We start from the raw sequence: 25,304 nt of genomic DNA, 5'->3' as shown, positions 1-25,304 counted from the left end.
GAAATTTTTTTTCAAAAAGCTCAATAATTTTCGAGATACAACGATGTCCCATCTCACCTGTAGTCCTCGTCTTACCCAGATTTCCCCTCGTGGAGAAGTTACTACGCGCATTTTAATCTTGTATTCACAATTTTCAGAGTTGTTATATATTTAATATTTATAATTAAAAACTACTGAAATAGTTAATGTTCTTAAAAATTAAAATAGTATTTATTATAGAAACTTTGTACACCTACAGTTAGTTGGATATTATTCTCTTTATGTACTACAGCAGCCTACATTGAATTCATATATACAAATATTTAATATGGATACAATTTTATGAAATCTATAATAATGGCATAATGCACTTATACAATGAAAACCGTATATTCATTTAGAGTAAATATAAATTCGTATTAATTTAAAAGATAAACACTAAAAATTAGGAAACCCACTACAATACAGATAGGTACTTAAGTAGGTAATAAACATTAATATGAAGAAAAAGATCAACTAAACAGTTCCATCGTGAATCGTGATATTATAAAATTATAAAAATCTTAGTTCAATAGATAATATGAGCAGGTGTACATGAAAAGGTCTTATTACATGTATGCTCACAATTCAGATAATAGTTTTTTTAGTAATTTTTCTTGTTCGGCTAATTCCATCATGAGTTTTTGATGATTTTCCAAATCGATTTGTCTTTGTTTTTCCTAAACAGTAAAATAATTTATTACATAAATTAAATTAAATTAAATAAATCTTATATGTAAATGAATGAGAATATTTATCTAATTAAGTAAAATATTATAATTTTGAGTTACAACTGAAAATTCCAAAATTTAACTGAGGATCTGGATTTTGCAATTCCACTCGGTAAAAATTGTGTGTAAACAAACACGATAATACGCCACAACATGTTTAATTTCAGATACCAAAACTATTAATTTTTCATAAGTTTAATATTATGTAACGAATTAAAAGTTAATAATATAGTTATATGTGTATATTATACACCGACCACGTGATATTGACATGTTGTGATTGGTACATTGGTAAAAAATATTATATCATTGTATTGTATACCTATATAATATATAAACCGCATTTTAGAATACTGAGCACTTACGATTAATTCTTTACTGGACTTAATTTGGTCGTTGAGGTCTTTTCTAAACTGCCATTTGTATTGTTTTTTATTTTCCCACTGTAGTTTTTCCTCTTTTATGTAGTCTTCGTATTCTTTTATCGACTGCTTAAACATTTCACGTTTCAATTCTTTTTGTTCTTCTAAAAGTATCTTACGTGATTTTAACTGTTCCATTAAAACATTATGACCCTCCTATGGACATAAGAACAATTGTAATGCCTATATTTTAAATAAGCTTTGTGTGTTCACACCTTCATTCTCTTTCGTCGTGCTTCAGTATTTTCACGTTCGATAGATAGTTTAAGCTCTTCAATTTCATTTATTTGTTTCATTATGGTTTTTGATATTTCATCACTTTGCTTTTTGCGTTCTTCTTTAATAATTGCTTGATGTTCTTTAAACAAATCGTTTTCACGTTTCAACTGAAGCTATAATATTTAAAAATGTATTAAATTTGTATTTTATAAACATAAACTTAAATTGTTGTGGAAACCTTTGCTTCAATTTCGTCTGCTGAATCATCCTTTAAATTTTGTTTCATTGTGATCTTGAATGTTTCATCAAACATTGCTGTCGCCTCATTCATTTTTGAAAACAAATTCGCTCTTTCTTTGGTGAATAGTGCTATGTCTTGTTTTGTCTGTAACTGTTTTTTTTTACGTTCCAATTTTTCTATAATAAAATTAACATTTGATATGCAAGTATGAATCATATCAATTTATCCGTTTTTATTCTAATTAATAATTATCATTTAGGTATTGATGACAAATTAAATATTTTTAAATATTTATTTTTATCCATACATTTACTGAAAATATTCAAACTAAAATACTTAATCAATATAAATCGAATAGCTATATATACTAACTAATACCAATAATACTTCATGATAATGCTTATTGAGTAGTTTCATACTTACCAAATTGTTCTTCTTCATTTAACTTTTCGTTCAATTTTTTAATGTCATTGCATTCGATCGCTTTTAACACTTTTTGTTGTTCTAGTATTAATTCTTTTTGTTGTACTTGCTCAAACAATTCCTTTCGAAACTGTTGTTTTTTCTCTAAAAGTTTACGCTTTTCCTCTTCTTTTTCAAGAGTCTAGATAAACAGATTTTATGCTGTAATAGTATTTTAGGTTAGAAACGAATTTCAAATTGTTATTTAATTGGGTACCTATTTTAAAAAAAAATATTTCTTGGATGTTGAGTTTTAAAAAAAGTTACGTTAATAAATTTAAATTATCTCCAAAAAACCTACTATAACAATTTCGTATTTATTTATTACATTTTATTTTAGACTGTCTTCTGAAATTCAACCAAATCATATTTTAGAAAAAGCTTTTCTTCATGCAAAACTAGAGATCAACCGGGTCCAGAATATACCAAGTTTATTCTTGTATGTTTAGCTGTTGTCGAGAAATCGCACTGACAAACATCCGGACAAACAGACAAGATTTGAAGTTAAATAAAAACGATATCCAGTGAATAATTGTTGTAAACGGAAATCGTACATTTAACAAAACATTGTTACTACTCTGTTTTTGGCACATGATTTGGCTTACTAATTTGGTAAAACATATTTATAGAAATAATTAATTAATTATCAATTAAATATTAAAATGTAAATAGCTTAGTTCATGTTGTGGCTGTAGTGCATTGTGCGGTATTATGAAATTAGTCGTGTACCTAACTCACTCGTGATGGTTATCAGACCAATATACCATCTAATTCTAATAACTATCAATAATTGTTATAACTTATAACCAATAACCATGTTATCTAGCGACTGAGATTAGTAACTAACCTTACATATTTTTATTAATAAGTTGAATTACCCATTATAACCTAAATAAGAGAAACAAATAAAAATTTTTATTAACATTTTATGATTCTCGATTCTTTGAGTCTTAAAAATCCTAAATATGCTTCAAAAATGTACTAAATCCTAAATTATGCTCTGAAAATGCGAAAATACCATAATATGCAAAGATATACAAAATAAAATTTCGTATACAGCATTGTGAAGTTATGAAACAAATTTTGGTATAAACTAGCTTTTTTTTATTAACCAATAAAAATATGCAAATGCATACAAGTGTCGGCCTTACTTATAAGTTATAAGTAATAAGTACCTAATAATAAATAGGTATAGGTACTATCCTTGAAAAATTATTATAATTATTAAATGTAGGTACTATAATCTCTAATTTGAAATTTGTTTGCGTTCAATTTGGTTTTTAAATAAGATATAAATTATAAAGTAACTAAATTATTTTAACATTATATTATTGTAAATACTAAATACTTGATAACTTTTCATCGAAATACTGAATATATTTTAATGTATTATTATTATATATTTATAATATTAAATAACATGTAAGCCATATTGTTCATATAACTTTAACATCTATTCAATTTACTCTACCAATAACACATACAAAATATTGGATTTACCTGCTTTTTAAATATTTCTGCATTTTCAATATTAGCCAATTCTCTCATCTTAATTTTTTGTTCTTTAATGAATTTATCATTTTCTTGAATAATTTTATAGTTTATATGAGCTATATCATTTTTACGTTTTTCCATTGCAGCAAATCTCAATTCTTCAGAGTTTACTCTAAAAAAATAATTTACAATATATAATAGTTTTTAATAATTTTTTTGTTTTATGCTTACATGAACATTTGTAAACGTTTTTCTTCCACTAATTTTCGTTCTTCTTCGTCACTTTTTTCTTTAATCTTTCTTGCCTTTTCTATTAAATCTTCTTGGACAATTTTTGGGGTTTCTGGTTCCTTTTCTAATTTTAATTCCGGCCTAGTATACAATATGAGTAGTAATAATTGTTAATGTATTATTCAAGTTGAAAACAGATGTTCATACTTAGGACATTCTTCTATAAATAAATGTTCATTAGCTTTCATTCCACATTCAACCATTCTTTTTATCTGATTGTATAAACACTTCTTATCTGACATGTCAATCATTTCTTTATGCTGAGCTTCTCTTAATATATTTTTAAAATCATTTTCATTTTGTATTCTAAACCTTTCTGTACGCATTCGTTCTATGTCACGAAGTCGAATTTTGTAATCATTTCCCGGTTGTTTAGCTAACTAATATTTATAAATATCTATCAAATTAATTCTACAGTATAATATTTTCTATTAAGAAAGTATTGATATACTTACAAACCCGTATGTATATGCTTGAGGTCCTCTAAATGGCGTAGGTATAGAAACACCGGCTTTAGACGGTGGAACGGGTTTCATGGGTTTTCCACCGTAAATCATTTTAATAAAATATTAATAAGGTTTTAATTGACAATAATATCTAATAAACTAAGTTATACATTTGAATCCTTATTTAATGCTTATGAAGTACAATTTCAATTGTTTGTTAGATATATGAACTGTTACCATAGCTAGATAACAATAAAACCCCTGCATGTTTTGTCACGCAAATACGTAATGCACTATGCGTTAACTTTAAAACACCCCTTTGGTATTGTAGTTTGAGTCAAGAAAAGCCTTAATCTATTATCAATATTACTTTTTATTATCACTTTAAAAATGTATATATGATTTTATCTTTTAAAATCAGAAGCTTAAAAAAACATTTTACTACCAACATTTTTAATATTAAAAAATCGAGTAAGTGGATTTCGCTCTGGTGTACAGTATGTTACAAGTTGGCCAATGAATAATGGATTGTATTAAACTTGAATTCAATGATATAATATCATTGCATAAGAAAAACGATTTTGAGGGTAGGTGGTTTGTCAGTCTGGATATTTTATATTGATATTATTTATAATTAGAGCCTGTAAGTTTAATTAATATTATAATATTATAATTTTTTATTCGTTTCTATGGTGGTATTGTTTTTAGCGGGTTTTCGTAATTTGTCGGTGGTTTTTTCCATGACATTAAATAGCTATTGAGAAAATCGAAAAATGAACTCTCTAAAGTACCATCTTGATCCAATTTTCTAAAAGATAAGATAATATATGTTAAAATCGAAGCACTCCTTCTGGTAGACATTTTGTATACAGGATAAAAAAAAAACTAAAAAACACCATTGTAAAACCACTAGCTTCCTCGTTCCGCCCAGAATCTAGAAAAAGAGTTTAAACTGTGTTTAAGCCTTAAGGTTCTTTGTGTTAAATTTGTATGCATTTTTAATTATTTAAGGCACTAACATTATTCGTGCCTGAGTTCTATAATATTTTATGTTTTCCTCCTTAGCTATTTCAATTCTAACAAATTGTTGAATTGCGTAATCAGCCTGAGTTTCTAAAATATATTGACTGTCATGACTTGATCTCTGAAAATTTTTAGGAACTGTTGTTACTCCCTTACACACCAAATTAATTTTCTATTTTCATTATCCTTATCTTCAGGTATTTTTCTTATTAGTTGGAAAACTAGTTTTCTGTTTTCCAAAACATTTATCCTGTTTTTAAATCGGGGTCCAAATCTAATATTCGTAATTATTTGATATCTAGATTACCTATTACCTAAATGTATTACTTAAATTATTTGAAAACATTTTTGAGCCAAAACTTACATACTTTTTGAATCCAATTCTAGAAGATAGTTAATATGGTTTTAGTTCCTCTAACTCTACAGTTACAAATTTATTAGTATATAAACTGACTTAATAGTTTCTATAGGTGGTCGTGTAGATGCAATATATACTGACTTAGAGCTTTAGATACTGTCTGTCACATAATATTTATTAATAAGTTTAGAGCTTTGGGAGTAGGATATCTAATGATAAGCTGGTTTTTTTTATATATTTTAATATTTATAAAATTAGACAAGATGATTTACTTAGTAATCTAAAAATGTATTCTCGTTTATGTAGAAGAAAATGTATTAATGTAAAATGAATTTATAATCTATTAAATAGTAGTATTAACTGTCCAGAATTTTTAAATGTGATACCTATAAACGTACGGTTTCTCAAGTGTCTCCGTTCTTATCTTTTGTACCCACTTACTCAGAAATTTAGTGGAAACTCGTCGGTTAATTGCATGCTGAAATTATGCACCTAATAAAAATATAAAATTAAAAATTTTGATTTTTTAATGATTCTTCAACATTATTATAGTATGTTGTAAAACCTTTAATTCATAATACTGTCTACAATTTATACTATACATATATTTCCAACCTAATTATGTTGTTAGTCTATTTCATATTTGGTACTATTTAATTTGTACAATTATTTTATTACTAAGTTATTTTTATTACGTTTTATTTTACACTACCTACCTATGTACCTATTCTTGATATTATTTTATCTGCACCGTTTGCCTTACGGGCGTAATCATCACTTATGATAGAAAAAAAAAATATTAAATTTTTTTATTTCTATTGATCCATAGCAAGAAGTATTAGTAATTACTTCTTCATAATATATAAAATCAATTGATTATAATATACCTTACTATTATTTAAATTTTAGATGACTATAAATTCATATATATAACATTTACTTGGTACTTACCTAATTTATCTGACTTAGTTATTTTTTTAAAATATTTATATCTTGTTTTAAAATAGATTATTATACTTAGGAATAATATCTTACAAACTATATGCTTGTTACTGGTGTTATAGTCTATAGAAGAACTATTATTTTTAATTAAATTTACTCCATACAATTATTATTTAATATTTTTCTTAACACTATCTTCCATTATCATGTTTGCTGGAGTCACAGAAAGAACTTTGAATATTTGTTTTTTTTTTTGGTATAATTTTATCATTTTTAAAACAAAAATTCAACTATCATTGTTCTAAACTGATATTTCAAGTTTTAAATTAGAAAAACCAGTAATGCGTTATATATTTTAAAAACAAATACTATCGTATGCAAACTGTAGGTACTATTACTATTACTACCACATTTTTTTTAGATCGTCAAAGAACACTGAACAAGTGTCATGGTCATATTTTTTTTTAGTCGAATGTTTTCGTTTTAGTGCATTGTTCTTATTTGGTATGATGAATAAATGTACCTAATTTGCAAATGAAAAGTTCATGTTATTCACTATAGTATAAAATATATATACTTAAAGTGACCATACCGAATAATTCAGAAAGAATTGTTGTTTTTCACTACTTTTAGTTAGGTATTGAATTTTGATAAGAATTCGAATATATCTACCTACTTACAGTAATTTCTCATATTGTGACTACCACTATCCTAATATTCATAACATCTAATAACTTATTACAAAATAACTAATAAGTAATGACTAGGAAGTAGAGTTTATATTTTTAGCTTTCAATTGATTGGAAATAGCTATTCAAGAAATCTTTTTCTTTTATATATTTATAGTTAGTTAGTTAGTTATACATATATTTTAAGTATAATATATATATAAAAAAACAATAGCGTTTAATCTGCATTTTGTAGAAAAATACGGGAAAATTGTTTTTTTTATATTAGTAGATATACTTGGATTATTGCCGGATCAATTAAGCATAGGTACTTTGAGATCCTATATTATATTTTATAAAAAATTATAATATTCATAGTAATTTATTATACTATAAAAGTGATTAAATACAAACTAAATGAGTTATCGATGTTAAATGCCGATTAAAATAATAATTCTTATAATTGCTTTTTATTTATTGTCGTTTTTATACTGTCTAGATTATTAATCTATACTCTGAGTCTACTATTCTCAGAAGCGTCCGTCTTGGCATCGTTTAGTCGTTGACCGTTGGTATCATCACAAACCTCGACCACATGGGGACAGTCTTGATTGAATTTTATATTTGGTGAAGTGAATCGAAGTCGCTGTCTCAATGGCAGGCAGGTAGAAGCACATTCAATTAAAAATTAAATTTAACGATTTAAACATGTTTACGCACAATAAACTAAAAGCTGGGCTTGCAAACCGCAAACGTTATAATAATGTTATGATTATCAGATTATAACGTAATATTTGACAAAAAATGATTTAAATTTGTAAACGTAATTATAACGGAAAGCAATAATCAAAAATAATTAAATACTGCAAAACAAAACATAACGATTAACAAAATATATTATATATCATTAAACAAAACATAACGCAAAACGTAATTTTTATAATATCATTAAACGAAAAATAACGCAAAACGTAATTTATAAAATACCTATCATTGACCAAAAAATAACGCAAAACGAAATATTTTAAAATCTATTTATTTAAGAGGTCTATGAAACCATCGTTGAAACATTTATTTCATGCAAACAATCTAAGAATTGATTATATTATATTTCGTATCCGGGCCATTACCTACCCGTATTAGTTATTATTTTTAAATTTAATAGGTATTAACACTATTTTAAATAACGATAAAGGTAAAAGTTGTACGACGTTTTAATTCTGAATAACGATAAACGCAAAAGTTGAATAACGTTTTAATTGTAAATAACATAAACGGCATTTTTTTCAAATGCAAGCCTGGAATTGTCAAAAAGCCATTAAAAAGTTGTTTTAGAGTAAAAACACCTATTATGAAATTTATAGAGAACTATATTTCGGAGACAACCTTATCTGCGATTTGTATCATTCTAAATATACAGCCCAAAATATTAGCGACAAAACCTTTTTTTACCTTTTTTAAATAACTGTAACTTTTTTAATAATTAATATTTAAAAATATTTCGACGAGATTTTCTTCTAAAAATTTTTCTCTTTACATTTATATGTATTTTACTTTAAAACCACAATGCCATTTTGTATGTTATTCGTGGGTATGTTTTTACCACTGAAAATTAATGGTAAACGTCCTTCATCAATCATCACAGAAAATGTAGTGTTCTTTAGTTCCTTATCGTATATAATTTGGTTTCTTAACTATGACTGTCGCTTAAGTTGTTTTTTTTCGCACGAAACCGTTTTCTATATAATTTCGTTATCAATAATTACTCAAAAACAATAACCATTTTTTCCCACTTATTTCGGTATCTTAGTTATATTATACTATAGGTATTAATGTATTATACATTTAACTATAGCTGAGAATCTATATGAAAGCAAAAATGTAGGTGTTTTTTCTTTTTCTTTTTCTTCTTTATAACTGTTGTACCTACCTATATCAACAAAAAAAACGATTTCTAAGCTTTAAAGTTACGAGTACTTGATAGGTAATAACTAATAACTAAAATACTTGCACGGAAGGGATTTATTATTATGGTTCAATAGTGCTGAGATTCAGATGTGGCGTGAACTATGAAGTGGATTTCTAGATTAGTTAAATTGTTCTAATATAATTTAAAACACGAATGACCAAATATTTATGCTGGTAGGCTGAGTTAAAATAACCTTACTAAACTGAGTTAATCGGATAGTCGGGTAGGAAAAAACACGGAGAAATGTCGTGAAGTGGTAGGTACGTCTTTATATTGATTTTCTCCTAACGTTTTATTGCAGTAATAATTTATTATTAAAAAGGTCAATACAATATTTTATTTTAAACCTTAACATTATGAACACTTACACCAACAACGAAATAATATTATTTAATTTAAGTATTTAACATAGCTGTAATAGTAATAAATGTAAAACATAAATAATTCAACATAATATTATGAATATAAATTACCTAATGGCTAATAATATAATATTTGTTCTATATTAGGTCGTTAAAACTATGTAGAGATTTTTAAAAATTAGCTATATGTTGATGCACTTACAAAATAAATACGTAACATAAAACACTTCTAAAATAAAATGACGGTAGTAACAAATGCGTAAATATTTTTATCGGCATTTGGCAAAGCACTTGCTAATTATTTTTAATTTAATTAGTTATGAATTAAATATTTTAATTTCGCATTAAATATTTTGGAATGACGTTAAATTTCTATAAGTACATACTTATAAGTTATACTATAGTACTTACAAACCATTATACAAAAGCATTAATAACCTCTCTAAATATGATTCACAATAATGCTACAACACTGAATAATAATTGATTAAAAAAAGAATATTGAAGTAATTAAATAAATAATAATAGTACCTGCCTACATACGTATTAAGTTTGTTACTACGTTCAATATTTAAAATGTATTGTAAATATAATAATAATACATAAAAGATTGTGTTCCTAATAATATACGTGTTTGTTTGCATATTGTAAGTTAGTAAGTATGTATGGTAAATTCATATTATTTTTCTTCTCTTTTAATTTTGTATATGTCTATGCTCTTGTATACTAAGTAAATACTGTATACTCAATTTTGATAAATTGTTTATTATATTGTTTATTTTTTAAAGACCATTATAGATTTTTGTACCATATAAGCTATAGGTACTGCAGTCTGTACTTTTATACCCAACTTTATATTTTTACCCTAATTACTGGTTACCACAGTATTTGAATTATAATTTTAAGTTGAACAAATTAATTAATACATAATTACATAACCATAGTACCTAATTATGTTGGTAAAATTCAAAATGTTTTGTATGGATTAGTACAAACTCGTTAAAATTCATTTTTAAAACTCTTTTTTTTTAATTTCCGACGTGTGTAAACAAAAAAAATGTTTATTAACTACCTAAGCTAAAGATTTTAAATCGTTTGTTCCATTATATAGAGTTAATTGTTTATACATTTAAATATTAATAGTACCACTTTAATGTATAACGTACAACAAAGTACCTATTCAAAGACGGATTTACACAATTTCTGGTTCTATAGACAATTTTTATTTTGACACTCTTAGACAAATTGTTTTGTCATACATTAGTCACGAGTAACGTTTTTATTGATTTGTTATTTTTTTTAATTAAGGTAATGCTTATCATTTAGACAAACATCTATAAACTGATTATAGTGACTAACAAATCGTTTAAGTATCTACCTAAATCGTTCTAATTATTACGGAAGACGACTACAAAAATACGAATACAAATTAATGAATATTCTCAAATCATTTTTAAGATTCAGTATCTCAATGTATTTAAAAGTATCGACTTCGAATAGAGAGAAATAAATGATTTTATTAATATTATTTTTAGAGCTCATAAGCCAAGACTGTAAATATTAATTCCCAATCACACCTATGTGTTCTTATATGAAATTATAAAAAAATTGCTACCATTTGTCAGTATATTCAATAATAGTATATATTGCACTATAATATTCTTATAAGTTATATTATAATACTATGCTGTTTAATAGGCGGCTTATTTCAGTGGCGTAATTACTAGGGGGTATTTGGGTGTCGCATCCCCCATGACTTTTTTTTTAAACTGCCGTACCATATTTATGTACATTGTACCTATACTTATTTAATTATATAAATATTATTACTTATAGGTACTATTGTACCTATACTCAGTATACTGATATAGTATATTTTATAGAAACAACAAATAAAAACCCAAATAAACCTATGGTAACTATGATAATATTACTTGTTAATAGACACTAATCACTATTGCAATATTGCACAAGCAAATTAAAATAATGCAGTTTAGCACGATTTTTGGGAATTTTAGGAACCTATAGGTATATTTCAAAGAGTTAAGCACAATGGTGCAATCAGAATTTGTCGGTCAGACTTAGTTCCAAGGTTATAACCTTTTGAAGTTTGCAATTTTATGTATTTTAGGTAATTGTTTACTCTCAGCATTATTCAATATAGGCTATATAGCCATATAGATACTACCTTATTAATACTGCAATAGATATGCTTAACATGGTATAAGCTCATTTCTTATTATTTCTCACTATTTAATTTATTTTTAATCGAATAGATTTTATTTTATTAATATTTACATAGGTGTAGATTTGTGGAATTTTCTGAAAGCTTAAACGTTGAAAATAACTGTATTTGTGGTATTAAATATAATATTTTGAATTTGTTTTACCTAGACTCACATATTCATTAGTTTTACCACCCTCACAAAACTTTTTTTATCGGGACGCTCGAAATTTGAAGAATGTTTTGTAAAGCAGAACCTCATAATTTAATAATTTATTTTATGTAACATAGTGTCTCATTAAGATCTTATAGTTATATAGATCATGGGTTCCTCTTTTTATAACGAAACAAGAAGTATTTATTAGTATTTAGTAGTCTTTTCCTAACTCATTTTAAAACGAACTGTAAATATAAATAATATTATAATATATCTAATGGTAATTCAATAACATCCTATATTTTTTTTAATTTTTTAATTTTTTTCTATTTGCTTTGTCAATTAAGTCTTTCAAATTAGTATAAGTTAAGTTAGTTTAAATATAGTGTTTCATAAGTTGTTAACTGTTTATATCTTATACTATTGTATTTCTTGTGTCTATTATGCTGTAATTTAAAAATCTGTTTAGCGTTAATTATAATAATAAATAAATAAATAAATAAATAAATATATAAATATATAAATAAAATAAATATTAATATATTTACAATTAAAGTATTGTTAATAATTGTTGATTTAATTATTTGTGATTTTATAGCTACACAGCATAATATGTAGTTTATTCTAGTTTAGAATGTTATTGTGTACACGTTCAACGATTTCTTTTACGGCTGTATAACAGTAGCAGTATAATAGTTTATAGCTTACAGTTTTTTATGACCATGTTGTTGATTTCTATATTCAATTTAATCAAATATCAATAACCATTTTAGTATAGAGATATTAAAACAATTAATTGGGTTTATCACCTAACCAGACACAAGACACCCACCCACCTAATTTTTTATTGATGAATTACGTGATTCAAATATACCACTTTGAGTCATCACTATACTGAATACTGATCAGAGTTTTAGTATTCTGCAGCTCGCTTCTTATTCTAGCATGACTCTGTAGTTTGTACTAATATTATTTACCGCGGTATATTAATTCAATATTAAATTATGCGATTTGTGTGAAAAATTTTCAGAGAAAATATTATATACTTTGTATAAATGTATAAAAAAAAGATAATAAAATTACTCCGCACAGAATCTAAAATAATAAATTGTTCTTTAAACCTACATCGAAACATGATAAATACAATTTTTTTTAAGTTTTTGGTATATATTAAATATTTGTTATGCTATATAAATATATATAAAAAGTATAGGTTTTGGGATTTTTTATTATTAAATAGGTAAAATTAACAAATAATAATAATTTTAATTATTTATAAAGTTCAAATTTAGTAGTTCGTTGTGACTTTGTATATAGCAGGTATATACGTATATAAGTATGCACTATATGCAGTATACCAGCGGGTCGCATCTGTCAGAAATAATTAAACGCTGATGTAGAAAAACAACCTTTTATTTACATTGAAAATAAAATAATTATAATAGTACTAATTGTATGGAATTTAATTGATTTTGATAAATTTAGGTTGTGCCAGGTCACCAATTGCATATACATGCAAAACACACTAAGTCCAACTTAATAATATGTATTTTAACTATAATAAGTAATTCTTTCACGGTGTCGTTATATTATTTACTACTATTCATAAATATTTCTACTTTTTTTAAAAGAAAATAAAATAAAATAAGCAAAAACACCATTTGGTTACATTTAAAGTTTGGAAAAATTGCCAAAGCTGATTCTCAAAAATCACGTTTTTCGACTTGGAGTACTTTGTATGAAAGGGGACGAAGTACACTTTAAACTATGAATAATAAAGTAAAAAGTATAAATTAATGTGATATTTGAGATTGGTTTTTATTCAGAAGTTTTTTATTATAAGGGGTGGAGGGTCGTGAGGTGACTGATTTTATTTTTCATCCGTTTTGGGGTCGCGACGTTACAAAGGTTGAGAAATGCTACAGTATACTATAGACCAGTGGTCGGCAACCTTTTTGGATTTTGGGACCGCTTTCAAAAATTAAAAAAGTTTCGTGGCCATGTTGCACAGAAATTAAAATCTTTTAGTATTATTTTAAAAAAAAAGTGCGTATGGAATAGTTGCATGGACCGCCGGTTTCCTATAGACTATATTACACAATTGTTAATACGTTCTATATAATACGAGTAATATTTAATTTATAGCTCATGGCAAAATTACATTCGTAGTTGATATTTTTAAAACCAAAAGTAATATTATCTTAAATTATTTTGGTATAATATGATATATTATATTTTCTGGATAATGTCCAAATACTACATTATAGCATATCAGTCCCTATTTGATTGAAAACACATTTTATTTTGTTTTAAAGAAACACATCTGTTTATCTAGCGATGACATATTTATTCGTTATTGATATGCCAAAAACGAGAAGCTAAAAAATGTAAATAAAATAAACAAGTAGGAATGTTACAAACACATCTTGCTATCAAATTGCTTTATTAATAATGTAGAAAATAGTTTTTGATATTCAAATCAAGCTTTAAAGACTTAATTTAAAACAAATTTAAAAACATTTATTTCTTATAAATTTAAATTAAATATAAAATTCCCTATTACCTTCATTTATCGGTATTATATTAAAATATTTAAACCTATATAAAACCTAACAATATCTAACTTGCATTAATTTAAATATTATATACATAATTATATATTAAGTTAATCATAATAATAATAATGAAATAAAACTAATTTTACTATGAATATATATTAAACATTGATCATCACATAATAATACATTAGTATGTAGTTATTATTAAAGTTTATCTAACTAGTTAGAATTTAATATAATTTTTTTATCATTCTTGTAAGGAAATGGTATACATTTATATCTACGGACTGCGATTAGCTTATGATGAACTGGAACATTATATTTTGAATAACTACAGTCTAAAATTATTTAATCGTTGATTAAATTGAAAAATATTAAAACATCTAGAATTTTCATAATATTTTAAAACTTGTGATTTTTAACACGTAAACCCCTGTAGTTTCGTAGACCAAACGTAGAAACAATGTTCAAGTTTTGTTTACATTTTTTTGCGAAGTTTAATATTAGTTTATTATTACCTACTAAAAATAAAATGAACCTATGTCGTACAGGTACAGAGAAAATAAATCTGTTTAAAATATACGAAGGTATTTAGTAATAGTATATTAGTATATTACACACCCTGTTTAAATATCAATAATACAACTTAGTTACTTTGTTAAGGTTTAAAATATGCCTACTAAAAATGAAAATACGGAAAAAATGGGTTGCAGTTGCAATAATGTCCTTATATTTATCAAAAACAAACTTGATCACTCGTTTCATTTGTCTTATAGCTCAGAATAATGATGTATATTGTAGGTACCTATAGTACCTAATACCTATAGTACGAACTATAATGCATTACAATTAATCATTGAAAGTTCATTAAAAATGAAAAACAAAACTGTATTGTATAATAACAAAAATGATTTTTTGACAACATCGGAAACTTATAGATGTTAAACGTTTTTAATTCCTCATGAAATTAGCACTATACAGTATATTTTATAGTGTATACATTATGTATAGAGACAGAGACTTCTTCAAAATGTTCACAGTTCAGTATAGTTTTTGCCTAGGTTTAAGCCTCGGAAAAACTAAAACTGAGAAAATTGAAAAATATTATAGATTCTAGATGCAGTTTAAAAAATAAAATAAAACGAAACACAACATTTTAAAATTTTTAGATTTGGTGTATGGACAATGGACATCCTAGTACTTTAAATTATAGATACTCAAAAAAGAGTGCACGGAAAAAATGTATAACCTTTAATTTATGGTTTTATAAAAACTTTATTATTTGTTTATAACTTAAAATAAATATATATTTTGTATTATTTAAATATGTGTATGGATGGATGGCTTTCAATAAACTTAATCAACTTATAAATACTTACTAATAATTAATAACAACTATCTAATATAAACAATACCTATAATTTGTGAATAATTTAATGTTTCCGAAAATTGATCAACAACAGTTATTCAACTGTAACCGTCTATTATTAACCATCTTTTATATTAAGTTAGTATATACTCAGTTTATTTTAAAATGTACGTATTACTGACTTTTTAAGAAAAATAATTCATAGTAAAAACAAAAATCCCATAAAATATATATATACCTAACGAAGTGTAATGACATGCCATTTGGAAGGAGTAGGATGCTTTGGCCAAAATCCAATATTTAATTCAAGATTGTGTACCTTGTAAAATTAAATCGGACCATACATGGTGACCATACGAAAATTATTTGGAAATTGATACTTACTTACTGACTTACTTACGGGGACTAAATATATACGTCATAATATATCGTTAGGCGTTCAGTAAATTGTTATCGAGTTAATTATCCGTAAGTTCCCGTACATATAGGTATATATATTTATTATATTCAATAATCCAGCATACATTTTGTATTCGTTATAATATCTATAATGTTATGCTAATAGTACTAAATAGGTACTCACATATTATTAAAATAATTGTAGTAATAAAATATATAATGAGATTAGTGATTAGGTGGTAGGTACCTGACTTACCTATATGTTTATTACACATTTACACACCTAGGTACATTAAATATTAAATATCATTAGTTTAAAATAATAATATTATGTATAGCTTGGATATAATTAAATTGATGTTTGATTAATAGATCAATGTCCAATGTCTGTAAACAATGTCATCTCATTTATTTGTTATGTCATATTATTTAATCAACGTCAAATAAAACAAAATGCGATAAATAGACTTCACTTTGCAGTCGAAATAACTTTGTAATTTGCATAGTAAAAAATGGTACATACTATATTGATAGTCTTTTAGCTATTATATACTACGCAGTAGTAACTTAATTAGAACTTTGAATCGAGCCAGTGTGTACTTTGTCTTTAGCAATCGACAATTGATGAAACACTAAAAAAAACCGTGATTACTTCCGCCTAGCACGACAAATATAAATATAATTGTTATATATTATACATTTATATATGATGATGATACTTAAAAAACCAGGGAAGTAGCTTTGCTGTATAGCTAATGAAAGCTAAATAATAGCTGATGTCGAGTGTAGGTACCTCGTCATTAGTAATGGATGCGAAAAATTTAAATTCAATGATATATCTTTGTATAAATAACCGATTCTGAGTGGGGACTGTAAGCCTATATTTCTGAGATATTTTAATTTTATTATAATGCTATTAGTAGTTTATTTTTCTATTAGTAATACGGGTTTGTAGTCAAACTCATATTTGACAAAAACAAATCTCACATTATATTACTATCAGTTATTAACTTATCAAAAGCGAGTCAATAGCGTTCATGGTATAGGTAAATAGCTTACAATAATAATCTAAATATTTTGAAAGTTATATTCTGTATGTTTAAAATCTAAAAATATATAATATTTAGTTTCAAAAAGTTTCAAGTCATAACAAATAATATTTTTAAATTTCAATAAAATAACAAAAATCTTTTTCTTCATTTAAATATCCAATTTTGTGAACATTTTTATTTAAATGTCTGTAAAAAAACTGTGTATAGCCTATGTATTTTTGAGATTTTCAGTTGTTATAAAAACAATTTATAACATTATATTAAATTGTTCAGCCTTAGAAATTAACATTAACAATTTTATAGCTGTAAATAGTGTAATATATAGCTTAAAATTTAAAAGTAAAATGAGTTATAATTATAAATATTAATTAATTAGTAATAGAAAAAATAGAGTAAATGTATTTGAAACTTTGTCATTTTTATAGGTACTTAGGCATATTGGCCTATCATATTGGCCATAAAGTTATTATGCCATGATTTTTGCTCAACTTTCGTTAATATAATTTAAAATATGAACTAATAGATCTTAATTTATTAAGAAGGTATATTATGTCACGGTAGGTTAGACGCATTGAATGGCATGAATAAAAATCAATGGTTTTTATTTGACCGAACGGCGAACGATGACATTATTATTGACCCAAGTTCCTAACGTTTAACCTACCAGCTGGCAGCTACCTTTTTATAACACCATTGACGTCGACATATCCAAGAAAAAATACATACTTTTACTCTAAAGTAGAACTATTTTAAATACATTTAATTTAACATTAACGATTGACATAAAATCAGTTCCATATTAACTATTGTAAAATACATTATGTAGGTACATCGTACATGATATTTTAAAAAATAAATCATACATTTTTCATATGCACACAATGCATTCTGTAATATGGTAGGTACCTATAATTATAGATACATAGGTATAATAGGTACACTTGTAACTTTGAAAATGGAACTGTTCAATATAATTACTTTGTGAGCTGAGGAGTGTTCAATAAACTAGTTTTACTTTGCGGATCGACTGATGCTGGCAGTGATGTATACCTATCTATATACATCACCACCACATATATTATTTTGTGAGAACCTTGTAAGACCATAAGAGCAACAATGCAACATAAACCAAGTGCACAATGATGTCTGGTACGTAAACCAATTTTTTAAGCGAATATATTATTATAGAATTCTCTACCTGGCTACCTACCTACATTTCGTTCGATATAATATGGTCGAGTCTCGCACGTCGCAGTCATATTATATAACATTGCGGTAGATCAGTGACAGTGTACGGCTATACGATAGAATAATATAAAACAATCACAGTTAGGTATGATAATTAAAGTGTGTGGGTATATACGTATAATGTATTTCTATGTGGATGTGGCAACGCTGTAATAAAAAAAAAGTAATGGTAAAAACGTAGGTAAACACGATCGTATTTTGACACAATCATGTAGTCGATAACGACTGGTGACGTTTTGAAATCGTACAACCTATATAGAATAATATTTTAATTTATCGTTTATAAAATTTATTGTGAATTCTCTCATACCCACTGGCCTGAAGTATAATCCTAATAACTAACTATATATGTAGTTATTAGCAATTAGGTATATTTTATAACTTATGAACATATTTGGCAAAGCACAAACAATGAGTTAGGTACCTATACAATCAAGATAAAAAATTAAAAAATAGTTTTAAATGAATTTTAAAAAAAACACTATTTTTGTGTGATTTTTTCAATTTGATAATAAATGAAACATTTAAACATTGAGCAATAAGTATTTTATATATTAATACTTATTAATATGTTTACTTATTTAGTATTCATTATCAGATATCCCTATATTGACTAGTTGCTCCAGTGACAAATAAATAATTACCTACGAAAATATATTTTAGATTCTGAGCGAAGCGATGAATGTATTGATTTTACAATGATGTGTGTTTTTTTTTTATTTTTTTATTTATTTTTTTATTTATTTTTTTATTTTTGTGTCTGTCATCACGTTTTAGGACAGTAAAAGTGCTTGGATTTTCTTCAATAGTAACTTTTCTGATAGGAAAGTGAATCTAGTTGGTACTTTGGGGGGTCAAAAGTAAGGTTTAGGTTTAAATTTCCCAATAGTTTTCACAAGCGACGTGAAAAACAAAAGAAAAATTAAGGAAAAACGGGAATTTTTACGCAAAATCTGTTTTCGAGAAAATCGATTTTGGTTTTTGGTGTAACTCTAAAACAAATGACCGTAGAGACATGAAATTTTGACTAATGTTTATATTAGCATTTTCTATACACCATAAAATTTACAAAATATTTTGACTCTTTTTGAGCTGTTTACGGCCATTGTCAGTTTTCAATTTTTTTAGTTTTTTTTTCTATAATTAATATCAATAAAAATTTATCTGTTGAGTAAAAAAGCTTGAAAATTTAATAGAAGGCTCCTAGGTTATTGTTTCAAAGGCAGATGAAAAAAATTAAAAATCCTTAGTCACAGTTTTTATTTATAAGCATTTAAAGTTCAAATTTTGACAACATTTATCAAATTTATAATTTATTAATTATTTTGTGGTTAAAAATGTATAAAATGTTTAAAGTTCTAATATTGACAAAATACATGAAAATTAGCAAATTATTTTGAGTTGAGAATTCATAAAAATTTTTTTTTTTAAATCTAAGATTTGAAAATGTAATACAAGATTGTCCATAAGTTTGTCTACCTTTATCAAAAAAAAATGTCTACAAGAAAGTCAAATTAAATTTTTATGAGTGTTTGAAATTCATATTTTTTCAACATTTGATATTCACTCGATTTCTCATGTAACGATTTTCTTATTTTGTTGTAATTAAAAAACGTATGACTGTATACACTTGAAAATTTCACTGAATGTTTATATTAGCATTTTCTATACACGATAAAATCTTGAATATAATTTGACTCTTTTTGAGCTGTTTACGGACATTGTCAGTTTTCAATTTGTTTAGTTTTTTTTCCTATAAATATCAATAAAATTTTATTTGTTGGGTAAAAAAGCGTGAAAATTTAATATAAGGCTCCTGATATATCGTTCTATTAGCAGTTGAAAAATATTAAAAATACATAGTCACAGTTTTTTTTTATAAGGATTTAAAGTTCGAATTGTATCAAAATAAATCAAATTTAAAATTTAATAATTATTTTGTAGTAAGGATTGAAAATTTAAAACAAGGATCCACGTAAATAGGTTATATATAAATTACTTTATTCACAATAATATCATCAAATATACTTGGTAAAATCATAGGCTGACTGACCGTTTTCGCTCAGAATCGTTTTTCTTATACAATGATATTATATCATTGAATTCAAATTTAACACCATCCATTACAGTGACCCACTTGTAACCTACTGTACAGCAGAGCGACATCCACTTATCCACATTTTTGTTTTCTGATTTTTCAAATTTGAAAATGCGTATTAATCGTGTTTGCCTACAAGATAATTCATTAAGAAGTTGTTTATAGAAGTTATTTTCAACTTTTTAAAAACAAAAAAATTTATGAAATTTATAAACTATAAAATTTGTACCCATTGAAAACATAAACATTACAATAAATGAACGAAATATAAATAATATACAGTCGTAACTTAACATCATAAATAATAAATACACGGAAATTATTTACATTTCATTAGGGTGTTTTCCCTTTTTGTTCGTTCAGCGATATTTTTATGTGGATACTTCATTATTTCGAGTCGTTTTAATTAAGTAAAACACAATATAATAAATACTTATATACCTATATATATGTTTTTTGAGATTCTGAGCGAAGCGATGAATGTATTGTTTTTATTGTTTTTATAATGATGTGTGTTTTTTTTAATTTTTTTTTTTTGTGTCTGTCATCATTTTTTAGGACGGTAAAAATGCTTGGATTTTCTTCAACAGTAACTTTTCTCATAGGAAATTGAATCTAGTTGGTACTTTCGGGGGTCAAAAGTAAAAATTCCGCAGTAGTTTTCAAAAGCGACGTGAAAAACAAAAGAAAAATTAAGGAAAAACGGGAACTTTTACGCAAAATCTGTTTTCGATTTTGGTTTTTGGTGCAACTCTTAAACAAATGAACGTATATACATGCAAATTTCACTGGTTGTTTATATTTGCATTTTCTATACACGATAAAATTTTAAAATTTTTTTGATTTGTTTGAACTGTTTAGAAACATTTTCAGTTTCAAATTTTATTAGTACTTTTTTCTACGGATGTCAATAAAACTTTATTTGTTTGGTAAAAAAGCTTGAAAATTTAATACAAGGCTCCTACTATATTGTTAATAAGACATTTGAAAAATATTAAAAATCCTTAGTCACAGTTTTTATTTATAAGCATTTAAAGTTCAAATCTTGACAAAATACGGAAAAACCACGAAAATTAGCAAATTATTTTAAGTTGAGAATTCATAAAAATTTTTATTTTTAAATCTAAGATTTGAAAATGTAATACAAGATTATCCATAAGTTATTCTACCTTTATCAAAAAAAAAATGTCTACAAGAAAGTCAAATTAAATTTTTATGAGCGTTTGAAATTCATATTTTTACACATTTGATATTCACTCGATTTCTCATGTAACGATTTTCTTATTTTGTTGTAATTAAAAAACGTATGACTGTAGATACTTGAAAATTTCACTGAATGCTTATATTAGCATTTTCTATACACGATAAAATGTTGATAATAATTTGACTCTTTTTGAGCAGTTTACGGACATTGTCAGTTTTTAATTTGTTTAGTTTTTTTTTCTATAAATATCAATAACATTTTATTTGTTGGGTAAAAAAGCGTGAAAATTTAATATAAGGCTCCTGATATATCGTTCTAATAGCAGTTGAAAAATATTAAAAATACATAGGCACAATTTTTTTTTATAAGCATTTAAAGTTCAAATTTTGACAACATTTATCAAATTTATAATTTATTCATTATTTTGTGGTTAAAAATGTATAAAATGTTTAACTTTTATAGCTAAGGATTGAAAATTGAAAACAAGGCTCCTCGTAAATAGGTTATTTATAAATTACTTTATTCACAATAATATCATCAAATATACTTGGTAAAATCATAGACAGACTGACCATTTTCGCTCAGAATCGTTTTTCTTATACAATGATATTATATCGTTGAATTCAAATTTAACACCATCCATTACAGTGACCCACTTGTAACCTACTGTACAGCAGAGCGACATCCACTTACCCACCTTTTTATTATTGAGTTAAAGCTTTGACATCCGAGGTCATTAGCCTGAAGGTTATTTTTAGTAAGTTTTTCTACTGTGGGGGAGGGTACGGCTTGGAACATGTGTATATGTGGCGAGGATTTGTCACTAAAAACCCGGGTGGTCACCCATCCGGGAACTATAAAACTGGCAGATGCTTGAACTCAGAACACGTTAGCGACTAAGGCCAACCACCACGCCACACCAGGCTACATTATATATATATATATATATATATATACACATTTTATGTATCACTCTTTGTAAGTATCGAAAGTTGTGCTTATAACTTTGTTGGCAAATATTTGAGATAATGATAGCGACCGTTTTTGATATGTTTTGAATTTTCCCTTAAGGTATGAAAAAAAACTATAGAACCGTGAAACATTTTGAAGAAATCTCAGCAATTGCTGTTTTAAGTGTAAAAACTGCTAATAGCTATTCGAATACGATGATTTATCGCTTTTAAATGTATATATTAATAATAAATACCTAGTCAATAGACCATTAACCTGTGTGACTTATAAGGCGATCAAAACTAGACGAGTTCCTAACCTATGTCCATATTTTTAATTTAAATTATTAAATGTTTACTATTTGAATACAATGAGTAGGTAATAAAATAAATTTAAAAAGTGTTTTATACGATTTTTTCTTCTTCAAAAATTACGACCCGAGCCAGAACTAGAATAGTTTTGGTTCCAGAGAAACATAAATTTAACTGTCTAAACATATGCTACCTACTCTTTGAATTAAAGTAACATTTTACTATTTTATTTTATTGGAATTAGGCATTTATTTCGTTTTAATTTTGTTATCTTTATTGAGTGGCTTTTAAATGATGGGAACAGCATTAAATACATGAGTCATTTTCCTGTTTAGATAATCTATTACGTATTAATATTATAATAATATTAAAATACAAACTATAGTAAATAAGTAAATATTTACATAAATATCGGAACCATGGTAGATAAAGAATTTAAAAACTATAGACTCACTTTCTACTCACTTGGGAACCTGCTATAGGTTTATCGTTTACACCTGTAATGTGTATAATGTATATAGTACCCAACAATAATCTTTTAACTGAATAGGAAATTGGAATCTAAAATTCATTATTAATCAGAAAATTCTCATTGCTTACACTGCTGTAACATTATATGCTATAAATTTTTAAAATATATTAATGCCGTGGTTCTAGTAAATTGAACCAACAAAAATACTCAACCAAGCTCTGAATAAAAAAAAGCAAAGTATAAAAAAAACGGCTCTACAAGTTGTGATATAATTGTATAGGTAGCCAAGTCTTTGAACCATAGATATCATTTATTTAACATGGTCTGCTAAATAATTGAACTTAGCTTGGTGACTTTAAACCACTTGGTTAGTAATACACTACATATTTCAATGATAGTATTATCATTTACTCATTATGCAATAATATTTTTAACAGAAGTCACCAAGCTAAGTTCAATTATTTAGCAGACTATTTAAACTGATATCTATAGTTCAAAGACTTAGTTATAATTTATAAAATTATATCACAATTTCGGATGATTATAAGTACGAAAAATAATTTATATATTACCTATTCAATATTTCTGCAATTTCTGTACTTAAGTGAATACATTGTTTAGTTAGAACTCCAGCCTATTCTACATATTACACTGAAAAGTGGAAATAATTCATTAATGTAAAAAGTATTAATAAATAATCATGTAAAAAACATATTTTACACTTTATATTTTATGTTGTATTAATTATGTTTATACACCTTATACAGCCGTTACGCTGTAGGTACTAATATAATTACACCGCGATTATATTATGGGTAATATAGTTAGGTATTACTTATTCGGTGTTCCGCATTAGTATCTACTTATAACAATAAACGTGTCAGGATTCTGACTTTTTACGTTAAAAAACAATAAAATATGTGACACGTGTGTATTTGTATGACGTATGTATGCATGTATGTATGTATATGTATGCAGTATAGTATGCAATTATTTATTTTTTTAAATATGCATTTGGAAATTAATTTTTTTAATAATTTGAAAAATAATATGCTTTATCTTGTTTATTATTATGAACATTTATTTATTTTTTTAATTTTTCTATAAATGTTCATCATTAATATGTTAATTGTACACGTATACGCAATAAAAAAACAATTATTAAATGTATAGTACAGGTGGGGGTGCAATAAATCATTTTTTTTTTTAATTAGATATTTTTGAGTTAAGTAATATTTTTTAGTTTTTGTTGATTTAGGTATTATTTAATAAAATATGATCTCAAAATCTTTAAATATGAAAATCACGTAGGTACATTTAAATATGCAAAAATAATCTCAACATACAGTTTTTGCCTTTTTGGATTGGAGTTGCCAGTTTCATGTACGAGTATAGGCATTGTGAAACAAATTTGAGTTCAATCAGATTTTGAATATGTGGTTTCTAAGAAATATTCAAATTCATGAAATTTTGAGTCCTTATATACATATCTAAATTACGTATTATAATAAGCTCAGATAAACCATTAGCGTTTTATTTGAAAAAAATGTTGGCACCAGTTATGAACTACTAACTGTATAACCTGACTCAGTTCACGGGCAAAGCAGCGTCAGTA

The 25,304-nt window shown here is 25.6% G+C and overlaps 1 protein-coding gene across 2 annotated transcripts; it reads right to left on the bottom strand.

Annotated features, from left to right (window-relative positions):
* Positions 1–237: 237 nt before the first annotated feature.
* Positions 238–6,071, bottom strand: LOC132935264 (golgin subfamily A member 6-like protein 22). Of its 2 annotated transcripts, none has more exons than XM_061001750.1 (9): positions 4,334–6,071; positions 4,026–4,258; positions 3,819–3,959; positions 3,594–3,759; positions 2,055–2,235; positions 1,629–1,807; positions 1,387–1,563; positions 1,115–1,327; positions 238–698 (listed from the first exon to the last, which is right to left on the bottom strand). In XM_061001750.1, the coding sequence occupies exons 1-9, from the start codon at positions 4,433–4,435 to the stop codon at positions 600–602; spliced, it is 1,491 nt and encodes a 496-aa protein (XP_060857733.1). In that variant the 5' UTR covers positions 4,436–6,071; the 3' UTR covers positions 238–599. The 2 variants fall into 2 exon arrangements, with proteins under 2 accessions (XP_060857733.1, XP_060857734.1); XM_061001751.1 differs by having other exon boundaries at positions 4,026–4,275; positions 4,334–4,436.
* Between the last annotated feature and the right edge of the window lie 19,233 nt (positions 6,072–25,304).

Source organism: Metopolophium dirhodum, chromosome 1, assembly GCF_019925205.1.
Source record: "Metopolophium dirhodum isolate CAU chromosome 1, ASM1992520v1, whole genome shotgun sequence".
Taxonomy (NCBI): domain Eukaryota; kingdom Metazoa; phylum Arthropoda; class Insecta; order Hemiptera; family Aphididae; genus Metopolophium; species Metopolophium dirhodum.
This window is presented reverse-complemented; position numbering and strand designations above follow the sequence as displayed.

Bases quoted from the DNA above. Each gene is read 5' to 3' on its own strand.
- LOC132935264 (XM_061001750.1), bottom strand. From the start codon at position 4,435: ATGATTTACGGTGGAAAACCCATGAAACCCGTTCCACCGTCTAAAGCC. The intron at 3,760-3,818 runs GTAAGCATAAAA...TTATTTTTTTAG, and splicing joins AAACGTTTACAAATGTTCAT to AGTAAACTCTGAAGAATTGA. The intron at 1,564-1,628 runs GTTTCCACAACA...TAAATATTATAG, and splicing joins CAGACGAAATTGAAGCAAAG to CTTCAGTTGAAACGTGAAAA.